Below are 27,718 nucleotides of genomic sequence, written 5' to 3'. Positions count from 1 at the left end.
GCGCAGCTCCCGCGGATCCGGCCCAGAGCCATAGAAAATGATTTATTATCATCTTTTTCTATGGCTCTGATCCGGCCCACACCCGCCGGGCGGACTCGATTCAGTTGTGGCGCGTCTGGTCTGCGCAGCTGCCCCGGATCGGCGCCGCAACCGCCGGACGGAATGTTACAGCCAGAATTGCTATAGAGGTCTGGCGCAAATTTGGTGCAGATCTGCATAGTGAGTGCGACTGCTGCGCGAATCTGCTGATTCGAAAACGGATCTGGCACAGATGTAAATGCTGTCTGGGTAACCTCCTCGCATCCGCTGTCTCTCCACAAACGAAGCGTTTGTTATCCTAAGACGGAACTGACACTCATAGAGACAGAGATGGGGCGGGTCTTTGCCTCTGATTGGCTGTGGTCCAGATATTCCTGTAGCTCCGTGCTGTGTGATTGAAATTACGACCTGAGCACCAGAGAGTCAGTTTAGCAGACCTGGGCATTGTATGGCCCGTGGGCCATAACCGGCCACAGGCTGTCTCAATCCGGCCCACGTGAGGTAAATCAAAAATTTAAAATAAATAAATGTGTTGAGCGGTAGTAAATATGTAGTCCTGAAAGACCTCACCGACAGGAGAGTTAGCTGTTGGTTAGCCCTCGAAAATGAAAAACTTTGCCACTGATTAACTTTTAACAAGACATGGACTTCTAAGTATCTGTTTACTGAGGTCAAAGTGAAAGCTGTGAAGAAAAAAAACTAACATATACATATACAGTATGATTGTGCTTCAAATAAAAAATGTTTTTACCTACACCTTATTCTTGTTTAAGATCATTGACATAATATATATGAATGTATATGGATCGTGATAAAAAGGTGACCTTGAAATTGTGGCGACGCAAGGAAAAATTTGGGTGCACCTGTCGTGTGGGCTTGTCTTGTGTTGGGGGGGGGATGACTATTGCATGTGAATAATATGTATGAGGAATGGAAATGTTTGGGTTATAGTGCAAACTGGACAATACGGGTCTGTGCTTTCTGCCTTCCATACGCTCATGAATAGACGCTCCGCTATTGCCGTGCGGGAGACTAATTAATAGGACACGGCTGCGGGTCTTTAGCGGGATTGAATGGCCAACACGGATTGGTGGAGGCCCAATTGGGCTAGGTACAAGAAGAGACTTGCAGCAGCGAGATAGGGGGTTCTGGAGACAGGATTACACGACCAGCCACGGCGACGAGTTGGGATTCTACAGTCGCTTCCTCCGCGATACCAGGCCATTCACGGGCTGCTGCTGTCCGGGGTAAACGCGGTCTACTACGTTCGAGCCCGAGAGGAGGGGAGCGGAGACATCGGACGAGAGAGATTACTCTGCGCTTTCAAACACTAGAGAAAGGAACGGTGGCTCCAACATCCTTTGCTGCATGAACGGGTTGCGGTGGGTCTGGACCCTTGAGGATTCACCGTTTGTTTTCCATTGGCAGGTTCAAAGCAGTACGGATTCCACCGCCTGGACTTTACGGAGAGACCCAGAGGAGTGACGTCACCCAGGCAGAGGGGAATCCACCGCAAAGGAACAACTTCGGCCACTCGTGGACCAGTGGTGCAGCCTGACTATTCCAGTATCTAGGTTGGACAGTTTTGTGTGTATATATTTTTGTTTGGTCGGGAGGGACCCCGACCGAACGGACGTGTTTCTTTTCTTGTTTTTCTGTATGGTTGTCTGCTGGCCTGGGCAGGGGGTAGTGTTGGGGCTGTGCTCTATGGGAGGTGCAGGTAGAGGCTTGGGGATCCCTGTGGGCACGTGTAAGCCTTGATGTGTGGGTTGCTACCGGTGTTGCTGAGTGGCTATATGATTCTTTTTAACTGGTGTGCGGAATTGACCGGTGAACCTTTGCTGAGTGCCGTTTGCTGTGTGCCCCTTTGCCGTGTGGTGTTTTACCCTAGTATAAATACCCCATCTCTACCGGGTGCCCAATATTGGCCTATGCCCTTCATGTGACCCGTTCCAGGGGTAGTTTTATGAATTCTAAATAAAAGTTTTTTCTTAACAACACAAAGAAACCCTCCTGTCTCTGTTGTGGTGTGTCCTGGGATTCTTTGCCTAGTGGGTTGTTCGTCTGTCCGGCGACACACCTAAATTTTGTGCTGGTGCACCTAAATAAAAGTTAGGCGCACCAGTGCAACCAAGGCAACAAGTTAGTCTGGAGCCCTGTCACATCTACTTTCGGAAACGGTAGTCTACTATTTCACTGAAGCATTAGCATGACATTAGCCTCTGTTGCCCGGGCAACACACACTACAGTGGTCTATGATGCATCTGTTTTCAATCGTTAAAATAAACATTTCTCACAAATACATTTTCGTTGTAGTATTTATTATGACATTACAAGTAAACGATTTGTTGGTGAAATTATCATTACCTGTGGTTTCAAACCAGTGTTGCTCACTGCAACGCTGTAGCCTACGCGAGACACACTACAAAAACATCTACACAGCTGTAGGAAGTCAAACGGCGACAGAACATGTTCGGCACTCCCCTTACTTAAATCAAAAGTCTTTCAGTAGGTGAAACTATCTGACTACTAACTTGAACTTCATTGCCACAGCCTTAACTTTGTCAATCTGTTCATGAAAATAATTAATTTCAGCCTAAACCGTACAACGGAACGTTAAATCGAATTCAACCAACGCAATCGCTACCAAGACGAACACAGCAGTAGTCTAGTACTGTACTGTACAGTAGTAGTAGAATTTACCGGGGCAGCTTCTCCACACAGGGCTATATCGCATTTTGCGTTGTTACTGACAATGTTCGCTACCAGTGAGCTTTTTATGAATGAGCGATTTTCCACTAAATGTCAAGCTTATTTTGGGGGCATATTCAGTTAGCAGATGGTACTGTTTGAATCGCGATTCCATCTTCTACTGCCGGGTAACGTCGTAGAATAATCTTCAAAGGTGGTTCTTTATTCATGAATGAATGCAACGAGTAGGCTACATGCCTGAAAATATCACGAGAAGGGAAAAACTTAAAATGACGATTAGGTCAATTTTTACACCGGTCTGCCAAATTTATTCGTTTTGATTCAACGATGAGGCTGCCTCTTGCAGGGGAAATGAGAAGACATCTATTTCATTCTACCCTTCACTCGTATTTTCAGTTGTAAATGAGCAGCAAAAATGAGCAGCTGTTAAATCGATTTAATCTTTATAAATAATAAGTATGCATTTTCATATAAAATATACAGAAATCAGTTGTAAAAGTCATTCAAAAACGGATCCCTGTGCAACCGACGCAAGCAAGCACACCCTACAATTTCCCCAGAAATTGTACCTCTAGTCTGACTAGAATTATGAGTATGACAACGTCAGGCTAGCTCATAACTGATAGTTTCGCTAGACTACAGTAACCTCTTAACCATTGTTTTTGGTAGCAGTAGTCTACATTATAGCATGACATCTCAGTACTTTAAACTAACAGGAATCTGTATGTACAATTCAGAATGGGTTTAGTTTCCCACGATCACCTCAAGAACCAAGCGAAATCGGTCGAGTTGCTTCCCACGTTTAATGGATCACATTAAGTTTCATTATAAAAGGAAGCAAAACTTTGTACAACAAAATGAAATTTATAGAATTCATCAGATACATAATTTTGTGTCTTGTTGAGGAAAGAGTGTTGAGATCAATCCTAGATATAGTATGCATTTAACTGCAGTTGCATTGGACTGAAAAGCAGCTTGCTAACAAACAAAATAGGACAGTAGAATAATGTAATCATTTTTCCAGTTGGTGGTTTCAGCTGGAGGCTTCGTCTCCTCCCTTGTCTTCTGATTTGGCCTTCTTTCTGGCCTGCTTGATCTGCAGTCCTTTGCCTGCTCTTCTTTTCTTCCCCCAGTTTTCATTCTGCTGCTGTAGCCTATGCTGCTTCTTTTCCAAGTAGGAAGACATGTTGTCGAAGTTGACCTTGTACAGGTGCTGGAAACGGCTCTCCGCTGCACCAAAAGCTGCTGAGGAGAGGTAGCCATGAGTGTTTAGTATTTTTATAACTGGGTGTGCCTCAGCCAATTACCTTAACCCTTGTGTTATCTTCGGGTCATTCTGACCCATCAGTCATTGTGACCCACTGTCGTATTGCGACAAATTTACCTCATACAAAAACAAAGTGAAGCATTTTCTTTCAACTGTCGGGCTGTCTCAGACCCCCCACATTGCAATGGTTAAAAGAAAATTATTTGTATTTGTTTTTGTATTGGGAGAAATTGGGTAAACACAACGATGGTTCGTTGTGAACCTTTGGGTCATGTGACCCGAAGGCAGCACGAGGGTTAATGTCTAAGTGAAATTCCCCAAACCAGTCCCCTATAGAGTACGCATGTATTGCCTGTGTCAGTGTAAGCAAGGGCTTCAAAAACAACTTAGAGATCACAAAATACTAAAATGCATGTTTATATACCCAAGTAGCAGAGTAGGCTGAGTAGTGTTTTAGAGTGGGAGGTTACAGAGGGGCCAGGCTTATAGGAGGGTATAATGTCACCTACAACTGCTATGAGTGCATGTGTTTTATGCCGACTCACTCTGAAGAGCATTCCAGTGGGGCTTGAGGGCCTCGGACACTCTGCTCAGCTCCAGGCAATGACTGTCACACTAGTAAGAACCCACAGACAAATCAAAATAACGTGAGTTTTAAAGACTACCACTTACATGCTGGTATTCATTCACATCAATTTAAGAGTCCTATGCCTTTATAGATTGGGTAAAGTATGCACATACTATCATAAAAGCCTACCTCCCAGCGGTCCTGCATGCACATGTAAATCTGAAATGGTGTGACCTGGCTATCCAGCAGGACCAAGAGCCTGCCTTGGAGGTCAAAGGTCAGATCCAGGGGACTGTGAGGTAGGGTCAGCCTACTACAGGGAGTTAAATGCTCCTCCACCCCTTGGTCCATCCCAAAAAACTGAACTATGGGAACTCTGGAAAAACAGAAAATGTGTCACATGTAAAGTTGTTTTGATGAGCAAGTTAGCAAAATAACATGTATACACTAGGGATGTGCATCTCCATCACTGAGGACGATGCGATACACATCTCGATGCACTGCCAACGATCCGATACATTAAAGATACATATGCGATACGATACACCCCTATTGCGATGCAGTGTGATTCGACACGATGCGATTCAATGAGATGCAAAAGAATATGATGCTATGCAATTTAATATGGTAAATAATGATTTACTTTGTCAGACAGCAAATCATCAATTAACTAAACAAGTGAAAGGTTTACTTCACATATTAACCCTCGTGCTGCCTTCGGGTCACATGACCCAAAGGTTCATAACGAACCATCGTTGTGTTTACCCAATTTTACCCAATACAAAAACAAATTAAAATAATTTTCTTTTAACCTTTGCAATGTGGGGGGTCTGAGACAGCCCAACGGTTAAAAGAAAATGCTTCACTTTGTCTTTGTATGCGGTAAATCTGTCGCAATACGACGGTGGGTCACAATGACTGATGGGTCAGAATGACCCGAAGATAACACAAGGGTTAAACAAAGTCTCTGACAAAAGATAAAATAACATCAGGCCTGGACCTTGCCTTAAACCAGTCCTTCTTTCCTGTTGTATCAGAATCAGAATGGGATTTATTCGCCATGAAAGTTTGCACAGACAAGGAATTTGCTTTGGCAGGAAGGTGCAAACAATAAACATATATAGGGACATAAAATTTAAATATGTGGACTATCTATACTAAGGGTACATAAACTAGCAGTACTAAGTGGGATTAGAATTGAATTAAATATACAATAAAATATAAGTTGCCGTAAATTACAATCTAAAAATACAAAAAATACAAATGTACAAGATACAATTTTGTAATGCAGTGCAAAAAGCAGTGTGTTTTAAGCAGGAAGTCATTAGAGTCAGTGTGGTCCCTTGGCCTTGTTGAAGAGGCCAACAGCGGAAGGGAAGAAACTGTTTTTGTGGCGTGAGGTATTGGTCCTGATGGACCGCAGCCTTCTGCCGGAGGGGAGTGACCAGGGTGGGAGGAGTCGGCCACAATCTTCCTCGCTCGCCTCAGGGTCCTCGAGGTGTGCAGGTCCTCGATGGTAGGCAGATTGCAGCCAATCACCTTCTCAGCAGTGCGGATGATACGCTGCAGCCTGCTCTTGTCCTTGGCAGTGGCAGCAGCGTACTAGACGGTGATGGAGGAGGTGAGGATGGACTCAATGATGGCTGAGTAGAAGTGCACCATCATTGTCTTTGGCAGGTTGAACTTCTTCAGCTGCCGAAGGAAGTACATCCTCTGTTGTGCTTTCTTGATGAGGGAGCTGATGTTCAGTTCCCACTTGAGGTCCTGGGAGAGGATAGTGCCCAGGAAGCGGAAGGACTCCACAGTGTTGAATGGGGAGTCACACAGGGTGATGGGGGTGAGTGGGGCTGTGTTCTTCCTGAAGTCCACAACCATCTCCACTGTCTTAAGAGCATTGAGCTCTAAGTTCTGGCTGCACCAGGTCACCAGGTTGGCCGCTTCCCACCTATAATCAGACTCGTCTCCACCAGAGATGAGCCCAATAAGGGTGGTGTCGTCCGCAAACTTCAGGAGTTTGACGGACGACTGGAGGTGCAGCTGTTGGTGTACAGGGAGAAGAGCAGAGGAGAAAGGACGCAGCCCTGAGGTGATCCGGTGCTGATGGACCGGGAGTCAGAGACTTGTGTTCCCAGCACTGCTTCCTGTCAGACAGAAAGTCTGTGATCCACCTGCAGGTGGTTGAACCCTGTTCCTGGAGACCTACCTGCCTGTAGGTTTTTGCTCCAACCCCAGTTGTAACTAAACTGATTTAACACATCAGTCTGCTAATTATTTGAATTTAGTGTGCTAGATTAGGGTTGGAGCGAAAACCTACAGGAAGGTAGGAACGGGGTTGGATACCTTAAGTGCGTACTTGTGTAGTGCCTATTGGTGGCTCGGTAGGTCCATGGCTCCATCGCTTGGTGCAACTAATCATGACGGTGAATGCGTGTATACTAGGGATGGGAAGATTCACCGGTTTGCATCGATGCATCGGCATAAAAGCTCACGATGCGATGGCCCGGATCAAAAAAGTGTGCACCGGATACAATGTGGGATGAATCGCGATGCACCGTTTCTAAAATTTTTGCATCGGTATAATCCGATGTATTTATATAGAATCGTGTGTAGGTGAACACCATTTAGTATTTAGAAATGTGACCAATGATTTGTGACCAATAATTTTATATTTGGATAGATTCCTCCTCTAACTGTTTCTTAAGCGCGCTCTCATCTCCACTGCTGTCAGTGGCCAATTTTCATCACGTCTCTCGGCCAAGTTTCGTGCGAGTTGGAGGCGTGTTCGGGTGAGTGTTATCATGGTGAATTACACGTCCCTACGAATTGCAAAAATCCAAAGTTTGGCAACATTTCGGATTTTACAAGAAAGATGGGCAATTTGACAAGACCAATGCAATTGGCAAGATATGTCGTGCTGCTATAAAGTTCACAGGGAGCACGGCTAATTTAGCTAATCACCTGAAGAGGCTACATGGTATTTGTGTGGAGATGTCTGCCTCCCCCTCGGATTCAGCTATGGATACAGTCAGTGGCTAGCTCCACCGGTACCCCTATCAATAGGAAGCTATTCTCTGAGAAACAAATCCCTGTTGTGTACGACAAAGTAAGACGAGAGATAGCTGAGTCATTGAGAAAAAACAAAGTAGGAAGTATGAGTTCAATTTAGTGTGTGGTGTTATGAGTGTTTACAGCATCTTGTGACTGCCAGTAATAGTTTACCCTTTTTTACATTCAGAGAACATATGGCGCCATCTTGGCGCCGATGAAGGCTGCCTCGGTCGTTAGGTGCGCTCTTTTTTGTCTTGTTTTGTCTGTTAATTCAGTGTTCTGCCAAGATTTCCGGGGTTCTCTAACAAGAGAAGTACTTCTAAACATCAGGACTACAACTCCTGTGGATTTATTTCCCACTTTTCTGCTTCCAGCGGCAGAATTAGTAGGAATTATAGTCAAAGCCACCCTCGGCTTTGTCCTAGCAGCGAAGCGTCGTAGGAGAGGCAAACGAGCCGGTGCTCTGGTGCGACTCCGTCGGCGTGGGGCACGCACAGCGTTACCGGGGATATTTCTCTCCAACGTGCGTTCACTGAGCAACAAACTGGATGAACTTCAGCTACTGGTGTGGAAAAACAGAGACTTTCATTCATCTTCCGTTTTGTGCTTTACGGAGACATCGCAGAGTGAACTGATCCCAGACTCTGCGCTACAGCTAGCAGGTTTCAAACGGCTGAGAGCGGATCGTGACCCTGTGCTCTCTGGCAAAACGAAAGGCGGTGGTATTTGTTTTTACATTAACAGTGGCTGGTGTGAAGATGTGAAAGTGATTCTGCAGCACTGTTCTCCTGATCTGGAATCATTTTTTATTAACTGTAGATCTTTTTACTCGCCACGAGAATTTGCATCATTCATTCTGGTTGGCGTCTACATGCCTCCACAGGCTAGCGTCAACGAGTCTCAACGTGTGATCGCCAGCCAGATACTGAGTGTGGAGCATGAAAATCCGGATTCCTTGGTTATTGTGCTAGGCGACTTAAACAAAGGCAATCTCACTCAAGAACTCCCAAAATATAGACAATTCATCAAATGCCCTACCAGAGAAGGAAACACCTTGGATCACCGCTACTCTACAATCAGCAAAGCATACCATGCAGTTCCCCGAGCAGCACTGGGTCACTCTGACCACGCCATGGTCCACCTGATTCCTGCATACAGGCAGAAGCTAAAGCGCTGTAAGCCTGCTGTGAGGACATCAAAACAGTGGACCAGTGAAGCTATGGAGGATCTGCGGGCGTGCTTGGACTGCACTGACTGGGACATGTTCAAGACTGCTACCAATAGTCTGGATGAGCTCACAGAGGCTGTGACATCATACATCAGCTTCTGTGAGGACTGCTGTATACCAACACGCACCAGGGTGAGCTACAACAACGACAAACCCTGGTTTACAGCTAAACTCAGAAGGTTGAGGTCAGCGAAAGAGGCTGCGTTTAGGAGTGGGGACAAAGACAGTTTCAAGGAGTCGAAGAACAGGTTTAGCAAGGCGGTGAGGGAGGCTAAACGACTGTACTCAGAGACTAAAACACCAATTCTCTGCAAACGACTCTGCTTCTGTCTGGAGAGGGCTCAGGCAGATTACCAACTACAAGCCCAGAGCCCCCCACTCCACTAACGACTCCCGCCTGGCCAACGAATGAGTTCTACTGCAGATTTGAAAGACAATTGGACAGTCCTGAACTACCCCTTCCCACCCAGGAGGCCTCCCACCTCCCCCCCTCTACAGTGATGACTCCATTCAGGAGGGTGAAGTTAACAGACTTTTCAAGAGGCAGAATCCCCGCAAAGCAGCTGGCCAGACTGTCTCTCCAGCCACCCTCAAGCACTGCGCTGACCAGCTGTCTCCGGTGTTTACCTACATCTTTAACACCTCCCTTGAGACATGCCATGTGCCAGCCTGTCTCAAGTCCTCCACCATCATCCCTGTGCCCAAAAAGCCAAGGCCAACAGGACATAATGACTACAGACCCGTCGCCCTGACCTCTGTGGTAATGAAGTCTTTCGAGCGCCTGGTGCTGGCACACCTTAAATCCATCACTGACCCTCTACTGGACCCCCTGCAGTTCGCCTACAGAGCCAACAGGTCTGTGGACGATGCAGTTAACATGGCCCTCCACTTCACCCTACAGCACCTGGACTCCCCAGCATCCTACACCAGGATCCTGTTTGTGGACTTCAGCTCTGCCTTCAACACCATCATCCCCGCCCTGCTTAAGGACAAGCTCTCCCAGCTGAACGTGCCTGATTCCACCTGCAGGTGGATCACAGACTTCCTGTCTGACAGGAAGCAGTGCGTTAAGCTGGGAACACAAGTCTCTGACTCCCGGTCCATCAGCACCGGATCACCCCAGGGCTGCGTCCTTTCTCCTCTGCTCTTCTCCCTGTACACCAACAGCTGCACCTCCAGTCATCCGTCCGTCAAACTCCTGAAGTTTGCGGACGACACCACCCTTATTGGGCTCATCTCTGGTGGAGACGAGTCTGATTATAGGTGGGAAGCGGCCAACCTGGTGACCTGGTGCAGCCAGAACTTAGAGCTCAATGCTCTTAAGACAGTGGAGATGGTTGTGGACTTCAGGAAGAACACAGCCCCACTCACCCCCATCACCCTGTGTGACTCCCCATTCAACACTGTGGAGTCCTTCCGCTTCCTGGGCACTATCCTCTCCCAGGACCTCAAGTGGGAACTGAACATCAGCTCCCTCATCAAGAAAGCACAACAGAGGATGTACTTCCTTCGGCAGCTGAAGAAGTTCAACCTGCCAAAGACAATGATGGTGCACTTCTACTCAGCCATCATTGAGTCCATCCTCACCTCCTCCATCACCGTCTAGTACGCTGCTGCCACTGCCAAGGACAAGAGCAGGCTGCAGCGTATCATCCGCACTGCTGAGAAGGTGATTGGCTGCAATCTGCCTACCATCGAGGACCTGCACACCTCGAGGACCCTGAGGCGAGCGAGGAAGATTGTGGCCGACTCCTCCCACCCTGGTCACTCCCCTCCGGCAGAAGGCTGCGGTCCATCAGGACCAATACCTCACGCCACAAAAACAGTTTCTTCCCTTCCGCTGTTGGCCTCTTCAACAAGGCCAAGGGACCACACTGACTCTAATGACTTCCTGCTTAAAACACACTGCTTTTTGCACTGCATTACAAAATTGTATCTTGTACATTTGTATTTTTTGTAATATTTGTATTTTTATATTGTAATTTACAGCAATTTATATTTTATTTTATTGTATATTTAATTCAATTCTAATCCCACTTAGTACTGCTAGTTTATGTACCCTTAGTATAGATAGTCCACATATTTAAATTGTAGGTCCCTATATGTTCATTGTATGCACCTTCCTGCCAAAGCAAATTCCTTGTCTGTGCAAACTTTCATGGCGAATAAATCCCATTCTGATTCTGATCTTGGGGGCTCGCAAGATCCATGGCTCCAACAGGCACTGCACTAGCCTGAGCCACGTGTGGGCATTGCACTGGTAACAAAAGTAAAATACAATACACACAAAGAAATAAGCTGGATGGTCGGTGTTCATTGTGATAACACTACCTCTCACACTGCACGGCAACGTGACAACCGTCCGGGGAGGTGGCAATCTTGCTGACAGCAGACCTCTGGGAAACAAGACAAATACAATAAATATACGACCTCACTGAGCACTGTAAAAGAGAAAAGAATGTGATTAGAATGTGTATTTGGACAAATCATTTACAGAAATGCCCTTTTATGCATCAGCAACATGGGCATACATGATTAGACCCCAAAAAGTATTCACCTCTTCATTAGCTTGAGTACTCGGCGTGTCCCTCAGCTGCTTAAGGTCCCAGCTCTGGATCCTACGACCAGACTCGTACTCCCACAGCTTCATGGTCCCATCCTGACAACAAACCGCACTCAAATGATGTGCACTTTCTAGGATGGGTGGACCTCAATCAGGAATAAATAATCAATGGTGCAACAAGCTGGTAGACAGCATCCATTTGTCACCTGACAAATTGGATAAAAGCTAGAGACCCCTACCCCTGATCCAGACAGTAGCCAATGAGGATGCATGGGTAGGACCAACAGAGAGCTGACAAACCTATAAGGAGAAAGAGGACAGCTTCCAACAGTGAGGTTCAGGTTACTTATTTGTAGATATTGTTTGCAGTGGACGAGTTCATACATTTTGACACATCTAATAACCAGAAATCTGTGTGTACACAAATTAGAATGGGTTTAGTTTCCCACGATCAGCTCCGGCCACTCTGCAAAGTTCATATTCTGCATGTGTCCTCTTTATAATCCATCAGAGTGCAGTGCCGCGATTTACATTGTTTGGATGTAAATGCGGAAATTCAAGCGGCACTGTGTAGATTTGAATAGTCAAGAGATGGCGGTTACAATAAATTTATTTTGCTTATACAGATCATGATTTAACAAAGTACTTTGTGATCAGTCATAACGAAGGAGGTGCTAGCCACAGGTCGTTCGCCAGAGTGATACAGAACAACCCCAAAACCCTGCCTTATATAAACTTTAGATCAAATGGTTTTTCTGAACTCTGTGATTGGTCAGCACTGCTCAGTGACAGTTAAGACAATATAACCCCCCAGGTCAAGTGACCAAAGTCTTTTGATGTCACGGCTCTTTCTCTAAATGAGGACAGTAAAGATACCCTTAATGAAACACAAACAGGACACAATCTCCTTGGCCAAAAGGTCAGGGCTGCTAGATCAACTGATCCATCTACCCATCTCCCTTTAGGCCACAGAACTCAAACATCCCGCAAGCTCCGTGCCCCTAGCTTCTCAATCAGGCATCATAACCCAACACCATAAATACCTTAAGACCAACTGCAACATCCATTTGTTTAAACACAACCTCAGTCTATTAAAAATACATTCTTAGTAACTATATAAAAAAATGCCATCACATTGGATAAGCATCGACATAAAACAAATAATTTGCCGCTGGTTTGGCTTGCTCTCTTCGCTCTGGACTCCCATCTTGAGTTGACCGAGCTGCACTGAGCTAGCTCTTGGTAGCCGAAATGATATGGATATAGCGAGCCAAAAACAGGCATGAGACATGATCAGAGGTTTTCCTGGCTCAAAAAATGGCTTAGGTTGTGGGTCGTCTAACACCACTCCCCCCTCCCTCCCACTTGCACAGTCGTAATGTGTTCACCTCGCTACTTCATGTTGTGCTTGTTTTGTGAAGTAAGAAGTAATTTCCCCTTTTCTCTTGATCTGTCAACGACAAGAACAATGAATAACCTCTAAACCTTTTGGTGACCAATAGTTAAAAAATATATATATTATTTGGTGTGCTTGCCCTTGGCAAGGTGCAACCTATATTCCAACCTGAAGGAAGGAATACAAACTGCTTATATCCTACTAGAATCCTTTGTTCCCAAACACCGAGGGCCTCATTTACCAAGACCTTTGCGCCTGTTTCCAGGCGTAAATTAATCGCAAAGACTGACTTAAGCGATGCGGGCTATTTACAAACAGGGCGCACTTGCATAGAATCGCTGATTGCGTGCCACATGAGCGAGTTGCGCTTTCAATATGCGTTTGTGGGAGGGTCATTGGGAAAGTGGGAGTTCCACCCAAAAAAGGTGGGAGGATACGTGTAAAGTGCGCCTAATTATATATTCTGCGTTATATACAAAGACTGCCAGTAAGAGTGCGCCTCTTTTGCGGGTGAAATTTACCGCCTCTTAAAAGCAGGTGTAAACCAGGAGCGCTTTTTCCTGTGTGTACAAATTTACCTTATTCAATGGCAGCAGTGATCTGAGTAGGCTAAGGCGAAGACAGGCCAATTTTTTTTTTCGGAGTGTGGATGTTTTTCATGTTCGTATGCTTCATGTTTTGGTTACCCGCAATGTTTTTGGGGCTATCTCGTTGTTTATGATCATTGACCTACTTTTGTAAAGCTCTCTCTTGGAAGTCGCTTTGGATAAAAGCGTCTGCTAAATGAGTAAATGTACATAAATACGTAAATGTTTTGCACTGTAATATGTTCAGGTTTGCGGTTACTGCACGTCACTAAATTTAAGCTTGCGCTTTCTTTTTCCCGTAGGAAGATCCATGATAGAAACATGCGGGCCCATTGTTCTTTTAGAGGCGCGATAATTGCGCTTGAGGGCGGAGTATGCGCTGATTGCCTGATGAGTCAGGTTTGATAAATACTACGCAAAATGAGGAAGCATAGTGGGCGATATTACCAAACTCGCATAAACAGACGCAGCGTAAACTGCGCATGTGTTAGTAATAGGGCTGTCCCCGACTAAGATTTTCTTTGGTCGACCAATACTCGACTAAAACGTCTGAAAATCGACTAATCGAAATTTGATCGATTTTTTTTTGCAAACATTTTCCCGATCTGACTCAATGGCTGCTGGACATTGCATTCAGCCGCTAATATCCTACTAATAAGACTCGTATCACCAGTCCTGTTGTAACCGAATGCCGATGGTATTTAGTATCTCTTACAATGTACTACAAATTAAAAATATTGTTTGTTTAACATGCAAATCATCAGAGCGCGCTTATCACTGCCTGAAAACTTGCAGCATGCGAACTTAAGTAGAAGCTGAGTGGGGAACGATGCAACAGAGAAAGATGTTGTTGTCTTGGCCGGAGAAGATAATGTCATTCGATTTGGATGTGATTCTTATAATAGGCATATTCATTTTTCAACCCAGCGCGTTAGCATGAGCGAAGTAGGGCTAGGCCAACTTACGTTTTCAGGTGGTAGGCTACATCATATTCAACGTCGAACTATGAAAAATAAACCGTTGTTGGCAGAGTTTGCATTCAACGTTTTTCGAGTCACCCGGTACTTTGTAAATGTACTTTAATGAAATGCAGCCATACCACTGATTTCTTTGCCATTTTGACTAATAACACCGACAAAGTAGGCTATGGCAGAGTTTGTAGTTCGGCAGCCAATTGTGCTCGTGCCGTGTGCAAAATACCAAAACAAAGCGCAGATTAACGAAAGGGAAAACAGTAACACCTTTTCTTTTAAATTACATATTTTTAGAGTTGCTTTTTTTGTCTTAAATAATATAATCTACAATTTCTGTCGAAAATGTTGTTAATTCAGCAATGATGCACAAGCGGCAATCAGATCTCACACTGCCATACAGCAGCTCAACTAAAAAAAAATCTTAGTCGACTGAGTGGGGACAGCCCTAGTTAGTAAATGAGGGCCTGATTATTAAATGTGATGTTACATAATTTCGTAATTTTGGCGGAAAATGTTGCACTTCCGCATTGCGTTCATGGGAAAACCATACTTGAAGTGAATTTATATCTTATCTTATTCAGTTTTTCCGATTTGGTTTAGAAACGGAAAAATGAAAGAACGAAGGGTACACTGATTCCGAAAGCGTTTCTTGGATTGGCTTTTACGTTCCATTGCACGGTTTAGGGTTTTTTTCTGTGGAGAAAAGTGAAGCCAACGGTGGCTAACTAGCCAGCCAGTCAGACATGCACTCGCAATTACCTATAGTAGAACACTAGTTTAGCAGCTTGTTAACTTCTGGGAGATAGCTGTGCTAGCTACCTAAAATGGCAAGACAGCTGCAGAAACGCCACAGGCAAAGGCCAGGGTGATAACATGTGGCTAGCTGTGTTTACAGACTGATTTCAACACCCTGTATTTTTGTACGCCCTTCGACTGGTTAGCTCCAGCGATTCCCACACAGCGGTAGTCAAGTAGTAAGGTAGCTCAGCTGTACAACTTACCGGGGGTGAAGTCTGAAACTAGGAGCAAAACAGAGCACAGCTGGCTTCTCCAGGCAGGGCTGTAGACTGCAACCAAATGGTCACATTTTGCTGTTGTTGTTATTGACAACGATCGCTTCTAGTACATTTACATTTTACATTTAGCAGACGCTCTTATCCAGAGTGACTTACAGTAAGTACAGGGACATTCCCCCGAGGCAAGTAGGGTGAAGTGCCTTGCCCAAGGACACAACGTCATTTGGCACGGCCAGGAATCAAACTGACAACCTTCTGATTCGTAGCCTGATTCCCTAACCGCTCAACCAACTGACTCCCTGTTAGTAAACTTGTTATATTAGCCAGTTTTCCATAGGGATGCACCGAATCCAGATTTTTGGGGTTCCGCCAAATACTGAATCCACTGGTCAAGATTCGGCCGAATTTGAAACCGAATCCTACTCCCATCCATTAACACAGTAAACACATTAATGAAGTAAACAACGTCCATAGCAGTGTATTATTATTTTTTTTACTGTAAAAATAGGCAAAATTATGCCAGGGGGGGTGTTCCATCAACGTCGATTAAGTAAACAATACTTATTTCGGCAAGTCTCGCTTACTTCAGCGAGAGTTCCGTTCCATTAAGGTGGCTTATTCTAGTTCTAGCTACGTAACCAAGGCAATTTATACTTCGGAATTAGCCCGTGTCAGGCTAAAACTGTTTTCAAAAGCCGTTGGTTAATTGACTAAGCAGAGCGTCTAGACAAGTTACAATCAATTATGGCGTATCCGTTCTTTGACAACCCTGTGGATGAAGGTGCTCAGCTTATACAAAGAGCGTTTATCCCACCAGCCCCAAGTGTCTTCAGAGACATTAATGCTTCCCTGACCAGTATATGTGGAAGAGGTATAGGTTCAGCAGGCCCAGAATAGTTTATCTAGATAGATTTTATTGTCATTCTTAAATATATACATAGAACACTTTAGCAACTCTTAAGGATGGCAATGAATACATAAAAGCAGCCTACCATCCTTCGTAGAAAGGGGAGTAATAGACTATAATATCAGAAATGAGGGTAGTAGACTGCAGTCTATGTAGGTAGGCCTAGACTTTGTAGTGTGCTGGAATCACACACAAGGAAGCAAATTCACTGTAGCCAAGCCTTGACCACTGTTCAGTCTGTCTGCATCTCTGTGTGTCTTTGCATGTGGGACATTCTTGAACAGGGTTGGTGACTTAAAAAGGTTTAGCAAAGGCAACTATGCCATGAAATATGATGGGTATACCTTGCTCCAAAGCAGTAGCCTACCTGAATATTATCATCACTTTTCCAGGTCATCTTGAAACACAAAGAATCAAGGAGATTTTTATGCAATTGTATAAAGCATTTTCATTGTTTAAAGTAGCCTATATGTTGACAAGCCTCTATATTACTTCATTCTCTCCTTCTGGCTTCCCCAATGTTAGGTGCAATGTACTTTCCTCATGGGTGTATCCAGGCCCACTGGAAGACTCAGAGGGTGACTGCTTGGTGCCCCCCCAGGGTTGAAGTAGCGTTTCTAAAGTGCTCTCTAGAGTGGAAAAAATTAGACCAAGTGCCCTACTGTCTGCCATTCACATTGTGAAATATGCTTGAGTGTCCAGGGTGCCCCTTAACGCAATAAATGAGTGTGCCCTCTATAAATTAATACAAAACATGTCGTAATGAGTTCCTTTATAGTAGAGAAAATGTGATGCAGTACCCTATAAGGTGCCCTTACTATGGTCTATATTTGACTGTTCCCGTGGACAAGGGTGCTGTTATGAAGTGCCCTTTATGCTGCCCCTACATGAGTGTCCCAAATGGTGCCCTTTCCAAAGAAGACGATGAGATGCTGTGCCCAACAGTCTCCCCTACAATGTTCCCACTAGGGCATGCTTTCCCAAAGTGAGGCTGTGACGACACTTGGGGTGTTGTCCCATTCCCATTGTTACACTGGTGAGAGCCCATGTCGTGCAGTAGGTGCCCTTTTAATTTTTCCGCCCCTGCCCTTCAAACAGCCACAGTCTGCCGCTGTCCAAGCCCCCACTGGATCTGTGGATGCAGACTATGTAAATTGGAAATATGGGTCGGCTGTCCATACACTGTCAGCTAGAATAGTAATAATTGGATTTTGATTAAATATGCATGTGTAATATAATAATATTACTAGTCATGCTGAGCAATTTTAAATGACTGTTCTGCCAAGCAAAGTGTGCTACAGTTTGGGTCACCTTCTGATCTGAAAGTTTGTGCTGGATCTGTGCAATAATACTTATTTCAGTGAATCCCCATTTTAGTCATGGTTATCTTTCCCCTTCATCTAAAGCTCGGAATTTATCATTCATCAGTTAATAAATGTGTGTGGCAACGTAATTTTGAAGTAGGCTAATTTATAAATTTTGTTCAAGATGTGAAGACAAAAACATTATTAGCCCACATCATGTGCAATTAACCATGGCCTTCTTCAGTGTTTTGAATTTTATCCTACAATTGCTGCCATGTTCTTTTTTGGGCTATTATTCTCAATCTCCTGTTGAGAATATTGGCCATATGCTACTGTCAGAATGGTTTCAGACAGCTCATCAAATCACGCTTATTATCAGTAGGCCTAACTGCATATAGTCATGTTAAGTAGATTTGGTAGGCCTACAATTTACGCATTTTAACGGTCGTAATGGTTTGACAAGTCGTCTCCCTTGCCGTGTTAATTGCGGCAACATTGCCCTTTTTGGGAACAACTCCCCCAAAAATCAATTTACGCTGCTGAAAATAACACCCCTCTGCTGGTTTACGCTTTGCGACATAACTCCTCTTTTCGACGATCGCCTGATCTGGGCTGCACAGTAAAGCTTATTGAGGTCTAGCTTGAATTAGCGTTGCCTATTAGTGGAACGGCTTGAGGCTTTAAGTCTAAATTGACGTTTACCCAAGTGAGACTTATTCGTGTTAGCGTGACTTGCGTTAGCAACGTTGATGGAACACCCCCCCCAGGAAGACAAGTGGGAAAAACTATTTTGACTATTACCATATGCCTATGTTTACCCTATCTCAAGATCCAATCAATATCCAAAATATTAGCCTTTTAGATTTATTGAATTTCTTTTGGATGTTTCATACGCAAATGTTTTAACAGCGGATGTGTATTGTTTAGGGTCCTTGCCACCACGAGACAAATCGGCATTGCAAATTGAACATGCATCTCGCCTTCTTTTGACTGAAAGTACTGCCAAACAACACTTTTTCTGCTCACAAGTTCCATTTTCACTTTCTCTCAGCCTACTGCATTGAATGGTCCACCTACGTAAACACCTTCCCGTAATCAACGGCGGTGTCATTATGTCGACCAGCGTAGCGTGCGTAGTTGCAAGCGTAGGGTTCGGTGGAAAGAAATTGTAAGGTTTGGCCGAAACCGAACCCCGTCAAAAAGCCCAATATTCGTCCGAATCCGAAACCTGGTTATGGTGCGTCCCTAGTTTTCCAGAAATACATTTCAAGCTTAGGCTATATACATTTCTGGGGGTACATTTTCAGTTTGCAGGTGGTACTAGAATCGTGATTCCAGCAAAGATACTGCCAGTGACAACGTTGTTAGAAATCAGCTTGGTTCAAAGAGGGTTCTTTATTAATGAAATGCAATAGCCATGAGTAAATGTTTAAAAATGCCACTAAAAGAAATACTTGAGGGAAGTCCTACCTGACAGCCAAATTTCTGAAAATTCCATTTGGTTGTAGAATATGATATTAATATAATATTCATATTTACACTCATTTTCATATTAAATCATACACCTGGGGCCCGTTCTCCGTACGTCGCTAACTCAGTTAGCTGGATTTGATTGTTGACGATTTGTCATTATCTTGGATTGTTCGGTTCTTCGAAGCTCATTCTGGACTTGCTGTCATAGCAACAAGTCCTTTATCTTAAACCTGCTCGGGAGCAGGCTTATTTTATGTAAACAAGATTTGATTGCGGCTTTATAAGCAGAGGTGATAGAGGAAGTCTGTCACAGCCATGTCTTTTCCGTTTTTATGACAACAACCTGTTACAGAAGGTGCAAGAATATTTAGCAGAATTTAATATGAACCCGAATTAATCGTGCATTGCGTTGTCGAAGTATAATAATCCAAATTTGTATCCAATATCCAAGTTTTTAAAACAGCACGGAAAAGGCAGCAAAGTATGATGCAAAGTGTTTATTAGAATCCAACACAGAGGAACGATTCCAACAAACGTGAGTGTGGTCTCGAGATCAGACTAACTTTTTCTCCGGACATTTGTCTATATATCTGCTTTCCATTATTTTGAGATCTTTTGTCATTGGTACATTATCTCTGGTCATAGATGCATTTAACGCCTGGTTGGTCAATGGTCACAAAATTTACATTGCCCGTACTTTCCCCCTACTTTCTCTTTCCAAGGCCCACGTGGGGCCATGCCGCCCAGCTGCACAGGGACACTGAGTCTAAAGACATAAATCTGTCCCCGGACATCAGGCGGTTGTAGTTCTCAATATCTGGGCTATGTAGTCCTTCATGGGAGAGGCCTACACACCTTTTCTCTCTGGCACTCAAACCCCAAGTATCTGGACTTCCACATTTGGCTATTATTATGTTTTAGTGGCAATTCTAATCAATCAACAACTTTGCATCTGGTTTTCAATAATATAGCGTATAAAAGTAAAAAAGGTGATCAAGTGGTTCTATATCAATCATATAAACCATGATCATTTCTCCATCGTCATAATTACAGCAGTGTGATGTTTCTACAACAGCGTGAGACAGAGCCTTTAGCACAGTGAGACAGGCTATAGCCTACTTTTTGAGAGATAGCCTATCTGTTTTCTCATGAGGGTGTCATTTACATCATAATTTGTTGGAACCAGATTAAGTTATGACATTAAAGATGATAAAAGTAATTATGAAAATACAAAAACATACACGCTTGGCCTAGCCTACTGTAGCCTAATAAGCGATAAAACATCTATTCGTAGTCACTACTATACATTTAATTTGTCTGCTACTTTTTGCCAGCCCTCTCTCCTGGAGTTTGCAGACTTGGGTGTTCTCTGCCGTTCTGATTAAATCATCAAGATTGTCATCTTGGATTTGTCATTTTATCTTGGATGTAATAAGCGACGTACGAAGAACGAACCCCTGAACTGTTTTACATTTACATTGTCATTTAGCAGACGCTCTTATCCAGAGCGACTCACCATATTGAAAATAAATAGGGCTTTCTAATGATATAAATATATGTATGGTTATTTAAGGCAAATCATGCTATATCAAGAAAATTTCACGAGGCAATTGTTTTACACAAATCTTCTCTGTCCGCCCATACTTCAGACAACTTCATTTTCAACCACTTATTTCAAGATACAGGAAAACTATGTATATTTCATATGAACTATGTGGCCCATGTACAACACCAGATTGGAAATATAATATTGTTTTAAAGTTATGACCATTCTAATGATTAGTGGAAAAACAGGGAAAAAACTAAATTCCCCTCCAACTAGCAAGCGCTGGCGCTAGTGGTGATATTGGGTGGGCAAAAAATGTGTAGGCTATTATACATGCATCAATAGTTCACGTTGCAGCAAATGCAGCGTGCATTATGTCCGAGATACCAAGTTACAACCACAGAAAAGCGAATTCAGTCCTTTCTTTCAAACCAACTTTCAGAGAACGTACAATTTTGTCTTTTGTGTAACTTGAACAGTGTCCCAAGTCACTTCAGCCATGTCAACGATCACATTCCCCACTCTCACACACTAACCACTACCACCTGACTGTACTGTCATACATCTGCCGTCATTGGTCTAAAAGTCAATGGCCTGTGTGGCTGAATGAATTTAGCCCAAATGGACAACAAATCACGAGGGCGTGCCAGACACCTGTCCCTCACAAGTCCCCCCTCTTGTACAGTAGCACCCCCGGCTGTCATTGGTCAAAAGTCAGTAGCCTGTGGGCTAAATGAATTTAGTCCAAACTAGCAGCAAATCAGCTTGCCTCAAAACTTATCACACACACGATGGTAGCTGATGCCTTCGGGCAGGAAAAAGGAAGCCCCTTTAGATATTTTTAGCTTTGTGATTATTTGGTGTTGCTGCTCTAGGTGCCACCAAAATTGTAAACAATCTGTTGCAAGTAAAAAAAAACGAAAAAAGAGTTTTCTGAACTTTATTGTAAAAGATAGGGAGGGCTTATCCCTGTTAGCCTATACCAGCCGCCCCTGCTAAAAGGTTTACGTTCTAATGTGTGCCACAGGAGAAACAGCTTACTTTTTCTATAGTAACTGCATTGCTTCCCAACACTGAGAATAGCACAATGGGCTGAGACGGTGAACTGCAAAGTGCAAGGTCATAGGTTCAAATCCAGCCACAGCCATCGAGCCTGTCATGATAGTGATTATCTATTTAGTGAAACAGGTATCTAGGTACACCACAGTAGCTGTCTAGCTGCACAATCATAAAGGGTAACAATGTTTCATTCTGAGGGGATTACTACACCGGAAGAGCCAGAACTGTCTGGCCCTTTTTTAACTTGTCTTTTGTAGATAAGATCCCGCTTCATCTAGAGACAGTGCATCGGATTTCTTGCACTGTGTGTAGAAAACCTACATTTGTTGTAGATTTGTATCCTTGGTGTAGGATACATGTCTTTCAAAGCAATATTTAGCAAAAATGAATACAAGACAATATGGCTTACAGATGACATTCTGTACCATGCGCAATTTCACCTTGATATGAAAGATGACTGAATTAACTGATAACTGCTTAAACTTTGTCCTAAAGCTAACCAAAGCTAATACTCTGCCCTTTCTAATAATACAACTAAACAGTTGATATGTAGCAGAGAATAGAGAAGCTGACTTGCAACCCACAGGCTCTTGAGTTTGAGTCTCCATTCAGCCTGTTTGCAAAGCATAAATTAATGTTGCTCTCGTTGTCCAACTCTTGACCTTCTACAATTTACATTTTTATAATATTTTGCCATTTTGAGGAGAACCCTGCTTGCAGCTATATTTTGTTCTGTTCATGAACTAATGTGATTAACAAAGGTATTCACAATTTAAACTAAGCGCTTAACGCACCAGAGTAAGGGAAATTTAGCTTTGTTAATTAATGCAACTAGCTCCACCTCAGAGTATTCTTACAGTGTGTGAAAGATACGAGCAAAATCGGTAACTTTCAGTGCAGAATTATTGGTTTGTTATAGACATAGTAGCCCAAGATTAGCCTATCAATACGTAGGCTAATATTAAACAAAATTGATACAGAAACATGCCTTCAGAGCAATAATATAAAGGCATGTTCAATTACATTTTGATCAACAAATTGATAACGTAGAAAACAGCAGACAGAAGGCTACATTGTCAATTTGATGAGAATAGATGATGTGGAGGTTGAACAAGTACTTCAGGAGATAAATAATTTAAATTGTGATCTGGGAAATATTCATAGATGCCACCCACGTCACTTCCAAACAGACCGCCGTCATATGCACTACCGATCTCGCCCAGTATGGCCGCCCACACTGCCGATTTCAATGAGAAAGTGAGACAGATATGTCGAAAAAAAGAAAAAATCAATTTTAAGCTCCGATCCTTAGCCTATTTGTTACCCCCAGTTTTCTTTGGTTCCTTATTATCTGCCCCAGGCTTGTCCCAATTGGCTTTCCATGAAAGAGCTAGCTATAAACATTTATCTTGTACATAACCCTCCCCATACAGTGGGGATAGCTTGAAGGCTTTCAAGAGTACGGATGTTTATCAATATGCTGTGGCTGGATGGGTGAATGATGTGAAAGTGCGGCACATGGCCACCAAGGACTTATATTTAATCATGGGAAAGTTATTTATTATTTGAAAGAAATCAAATGTATGTTTTTGGTGGTAGTTTACTCTGACTAGGTAGCGAGTTGTTAGCTAAGTGGTTAAGAGCTAGCAAGCACTCATCTTAGTGCCACTTAAGCTCACGGCTAGCTGTCATTAATCTTGACAATGTTCTTTAAAGGGGTGATTGATTGCAAAACCGATTTTTCCTTGTCCTAGTTGAATAACGACAGTTCGGTGGGTAAAATGAACATACAGTGAACCTCAAAGTCCATTGACACCTCTTTCCTATGCAAATCTCAAAATGAATGAAAATTTGGCTGTAAAACGCTAGCTTTTCAACAAAGCCACCGGACTGACGTCAGTCCGGGGACCGCCTTTTTTGGCTCTGGTTTGTATCTTTGTCACGCCCCAAAATTTACATCCAGACCAGCCCACTCACTGGTGTTCTTGCCCAGTCCAAGGTAGCATAGATCTCTGATGCTAGTTTAGCTGCGCGCTGCTCTGTGTAGGCTACTAAGCAATTACAAAGAATAATGTTTTGAAGTATAACAAGGATATTGAAAATGGACCATGGTCGTAAATGCTGTGTGCATTCGACAGGCATGGCTGCTGTTTGTCTATGAGAAGATCCCGGCGAAGTTCGACACAATTATTCATTTGCTCTGAACATTTCACCCAAGACAGTTTTGACAACCTTGGACAATTTCAAGCAGGATTTGCTAAGAAGCTGAACCTGAAAAGATGTGCTGTTCCGACTGTACGCTCATCGCAACCGCAAGCTGTAAGCAGGCTACAGTATGATTTTGTCGGTAACAGTTATTAGCAATGCTAACGTCTCCTGTATCTAGCATAGGTAGAATGCTAAATACGTTTCTAAACACATCAACATACTTTACTTAGCAAATGACTCTACCTAGACTAGCTGTAGTCGGCATTAGAAGGGAAGCTTCCGAAAAAATAGCCAGAAAACAAATAGCAGTCTGGCCTATTGCTAACGCCTGTCTAGATTATCTATTTGAAAGAACTGGAGAAAGGCAGGTGCTAGATACAGGATACGTTAGCATTGCTAATAACTGTTACCGACAAAATCATACTACAGCTTGCGGTTGTGATGAACGTAAGGCTAACGCACCTCTTTTCAGCAACAGCTTCATAGCAAATCCTGCTTTAGCTACATTGTCCCAGGTTTTCAAAACCGTCCTTGGTGAAATGGTTAGCGCAAATGTGTCGAGGGTCGAACTGCACAGGGATCTCCTACGCTACGGTATAGACAAACATCAGCATGCCCGTCTAGTCAATGTTAGCTAGACTCTAGCTCATCTGCTTTTTATTAACGCTGATTTGCAAGGAATGCAAGAACAGCTAGATAGCGAAAACACCCAGACTGTAGGCATGTAAACTAGTTTAGCTTGCTAACGCAAGAGCATAGGTAGAATGTGTGATGATTTAGCCTAGTTTATTGGCAATGGGGCTAACGTTGTTTCATGTTCCTGACTGTTCCATTCAAATAAATAACCCATGTTGTTATGTAAATCTACAATTCACGATGCATGTTCGTCCAGATCTTTGTCAGGTTATTTTTCAGCAAGATGTCTAGAGCTAGCTAACTGAAGCCGAGTTGAATCACGATCTAGTTTGGTTGCTATAAGCTGTAACGTTCTACCCACCTAAGTCAATCCAGTCTGCTTCGACAACAGAAGTGGAAACAACTAACGTTATCATTTCAAATGATATCTAGTCAATCGGTTGAAAACAGTGTTGTGTAGACACAATAGATTTATTTGCGCGTTTTTATTTCAAGTCTCCACCTTCGGTGTTTCAGTGAGTGCTGTTGGCCGTGTTGCGTTTTTTCTCCCCAGCTTCACTCGTTGAAAACCAACCAATCAGCGCGCAGCTCATCTAAATATTAATGAGCATACCATAAAAGGAGAAAAGCTAGTGTTTTTTCCCGGGAAATTTTCAGAGGATCTATCAGGGGGCATAGAACAGCACCCGGGCCATTTTCAACCCAACCAATGTTACATACCCTATTCGGAGACCTTAAGGAACAGTGTGAAATACCCTTAAAAACCCAGTCAATCACCCCTTTAAAATCAAGATGCAGGGCTTGACATTTTGAGGCACTTACGTTCTATGCACAAAAGTCATTTGTCCGAAACCTTTAAATAGCCTGACCTAGTGAAACGGTCAAAACTAGCCTGGCTAACGGAGGTCGCTTTTTCAGGCAAATGACGAATGAAACAGGCTTGGTTAAAGAAATCCAATATTCTCGCTATCTTCGGTAGGCTCGTATCTACCAAAAGCAGTCCTCCCTGACATTTGTGGTGTAGAATGGAGTTAAATACAACATTGTGAACACTGCCAGTGAACGCCCGAGTCTGACTCTGAGGCTAACGTCAAAACCGGGGGACCAAGGCATGGCTGCCGCCTACTACTATGCGGGCGACGCATTCTCACTCAAATTGCAAGACTTTCGTGACCCAAATCAAAATTCTGATGCGACAGATCAATAGGGAATCGCGTTCTCTCTTAATGGCTGTCCTCCTCGACCTGAGCAGAATTCACCGAGATGAACTTCACCGAAACAGAGGGAAAAAGCAGGCATATTGCAGGCATTTCTAAGGCCGAGTAGGTAGGTAAGATGGCGGCGCAAAGCTACAGTGACGTCATGTGAATCAAATCAATAGGTACCAAAACCACTGACAAGTACTGTCATCACCAGCTGTATAACAAATGCACCATCTATAATTCCAAAGATCTGCGTGTGTCACCGACATCATCGCGATCATTACAAACAATCTGATAAGTGCTCCAAGTTCCCATCATTAAACATGGATAAAATACCATAATAAAAAAATACTGGGTGGTTCAGCATGGATTTGAACAGATAATCCAAGTCGCCATACTCACTCTCGATGTCCTAGGCAGAATGATTGGATGTTGTAGGGTGACTTCAAGTAGCTGACCCGGATTTTCTCATCTCGGTCAGCTGTGATGACATACTTGTCATTGGGGCTCAAAGTCTGGAAGTAAGCAGTCCCAAAATAAAAATTACTAAAAGAAAGTCTTCAGCATGCCACTCAAGTAAACTTGGTGAAAGGGGTGCGTATTTACCATGGCCAGCAACATTGACAGGTGCCCAAGCTTCAACTCCCCTGCCTTTCTGGGCTCCACCACAGAGAGGGAATAGACATCTCCTGACTTGTCAGCTGCCAGTAACTCCTCCTCAGTCTGTGTGAACACCAGAGAGGTGCACCGTCTCACCAGCCTCCTGGAAACACATGTCAGCCATTTTACACGTTCACACAGCACACTGAGTAAAATGCGTTTTGACTTCATATACCTTGTACTAATACACTGCCAGGAGGGTTCGGTCCCAAAAAGTACAAGCCGTTTGTTGTTATCTGTCAACGCCACCAGCTTCCCAGACAAGGAAACTGCAAGCGCCAAAATTGTATCACTTCCTTTTTCTTCCGAAGCACAACTATGCCTACAAAAATAGGGATACATACACATAAAAAAATAAATGCTTTTAAGGTGAGGCATCGTGATGATTCCTTTGGTCCAAGTACATTATACTTACAATGAGGGAAAACATTTTATTATTTAAAACAGTGCGAGCCAACTTCTTACAATTTAGTAGTTAGGCTAGCTATATCATAATGTGGGTGCATCGCTTTAAGATGTTCTTATTGGGATCAATATACAACTTCGACAGGGGTTATACAAGGGATTAGCCAACTATAACTAATACTACCCTTTGTTGTCAGTTCTTGTGCCTTTTGGCTTGTTTTCCGCTGTGCTGCAGTCAAAAACAAACGGGTCTCTGAAATTTAAGGGCAGAAAACACTCAATGGAGGCATCCTGCTACTAGCTAGCCATCTTAGCTATATGGCCACATTGTCATCTGCTATGTAAAAGTAAATACAAATAAAAGCAAGCATGCAGTGAAAACTCTACCCTACCTGTTATGTTTGGTATGTACTGCAAGTAATAATTTGTCACAGCTTGAAAGATACCACTCTCCCCCCACACAAACGACTGCCATAGCTTTAGCGTCGACTCGCTAACATTGGAAGCTAGACCACTGGCTGCTTTTGAGCCGTCACGCAAGCACGTGGGGCTCTGAAGTAGTCGCGCAAGATTCACGTCTGTAAACTAAAGTTGGCATGTATGTAATTCTGATGTGCATATCTCGGGACTGGGAGATTCGTAATTTCATAAATCTTGAGAAGTGATTGCGCATTCAACATTTTAAATTAAATGGGGAACCTGTTTTGAAATAAATGGGACGCACTCTATGTTGTATGTCACTGAAATCAGATCAAACTTTTTATATGGCTCTGACTGAAATCATTTCAAACGTGTGTCCAGAGAATTAGGTGGTGGGCCGAGCCCGCGTATCTGCTTTAGTTTTTTAAATGACCTGTCCCCATCGATGGAGGAGCTGGATTTTTATAATTATCAACATCGTTTTTTTCTTAAAACATTTC

General features: G+C 43.5%; 1 protein-coding gene across 4 annotated transcripts; it reads right to left on the bottom strand.

Annotated features, from left to right (window-relative positions):
* Positions 1-3,535: 3,535 nt before the first annotated feature.
* wdr4 (WD repeat domain 4) lies at positions 3,536-27,351 on the bottom strand. Of its 4 annotated transcripts, none has more exons than XM_062457367.1 (11): positions 27,191-27,351; positions 26,983-27,051; positions 26,569-26,715; positions 26,340-26,496; positions 26,136-26,248; positions 11,665-11,725; positions 11,420-11,521; positions 11,194-11,303; positions 4,776-4,962; positions 4,564-4,633; positions 3,536-3,993 (listed from the first exon to the last, which is right to left on the bottom strand). In XM_062457367.1, exons 1-11 carry the CDS (start codon positions 27,271-27,273, stop codon positions 3,785-3,787), a joined length of 1,308 nt encoding a protein of 435 aa, XP_062313351.1. In that variant the 5' UTR covers positions 27,274-27,351; the 3' UTR covers positions 3,536-3,784. The 4 variants fall into 4 exon arrangements, with proteins under 4 accessions (XP_062313351.1, XP_062313352.1, XP_062313353.1 ...); XM_062457368.1 differs by having other exon boundaries at positions 3,536-3,996; positions 11,194-11,258; XM_062457369.1 differs by having other exon boundaries at positions 11,194-11,258.
* Positions 27,352-27,718: the final 367 nt, after the last annotated feature.

Source organism: Osmerus eperlanus, chromosome 3 (genome assembly GCF_963692335.1).
Source record: "Osmerus eperlanus chromosome 3, fOsmEpe2.1, whole genome shotgun sequence".
In the NCBI taxonomy this organism is placed as follows: Eukaryota; Metazoa; Chordata; class Actinopteri; order Osmeriformes; family Osmeridae; genus Osmerus; species Osmerus eperlanus.
The sequence above is the reverse complement of the archived record's forward strand: the minus strand, read 5'-3'. Positions and strand labels throughout refer to the sequence as shown.

Coding starts and splice junctions, on each gene's coding strand:
- wdr4 (XM_062457367.1), bottom strand. CDS start 27,273: ATGGCAGTCGTTTGTGTGGGGGGAGAGTGGTATCTTTCAAGCTGTGAC. Junction 26,497..26,568: donor TGGCAGTGTATTAGTACAAG/GTATATGAAGTC, acceptor ATGTGTTTCCAG/GAGGCTGGTGAGACGGTGCA. Junction 11,522..11,664: donor GGCTACTGTCTGGATCAGGG/GTAGGGGTCTCT, acceptor GTTTGTTGTCAG/GATGGGACCATGAAGCTGTG.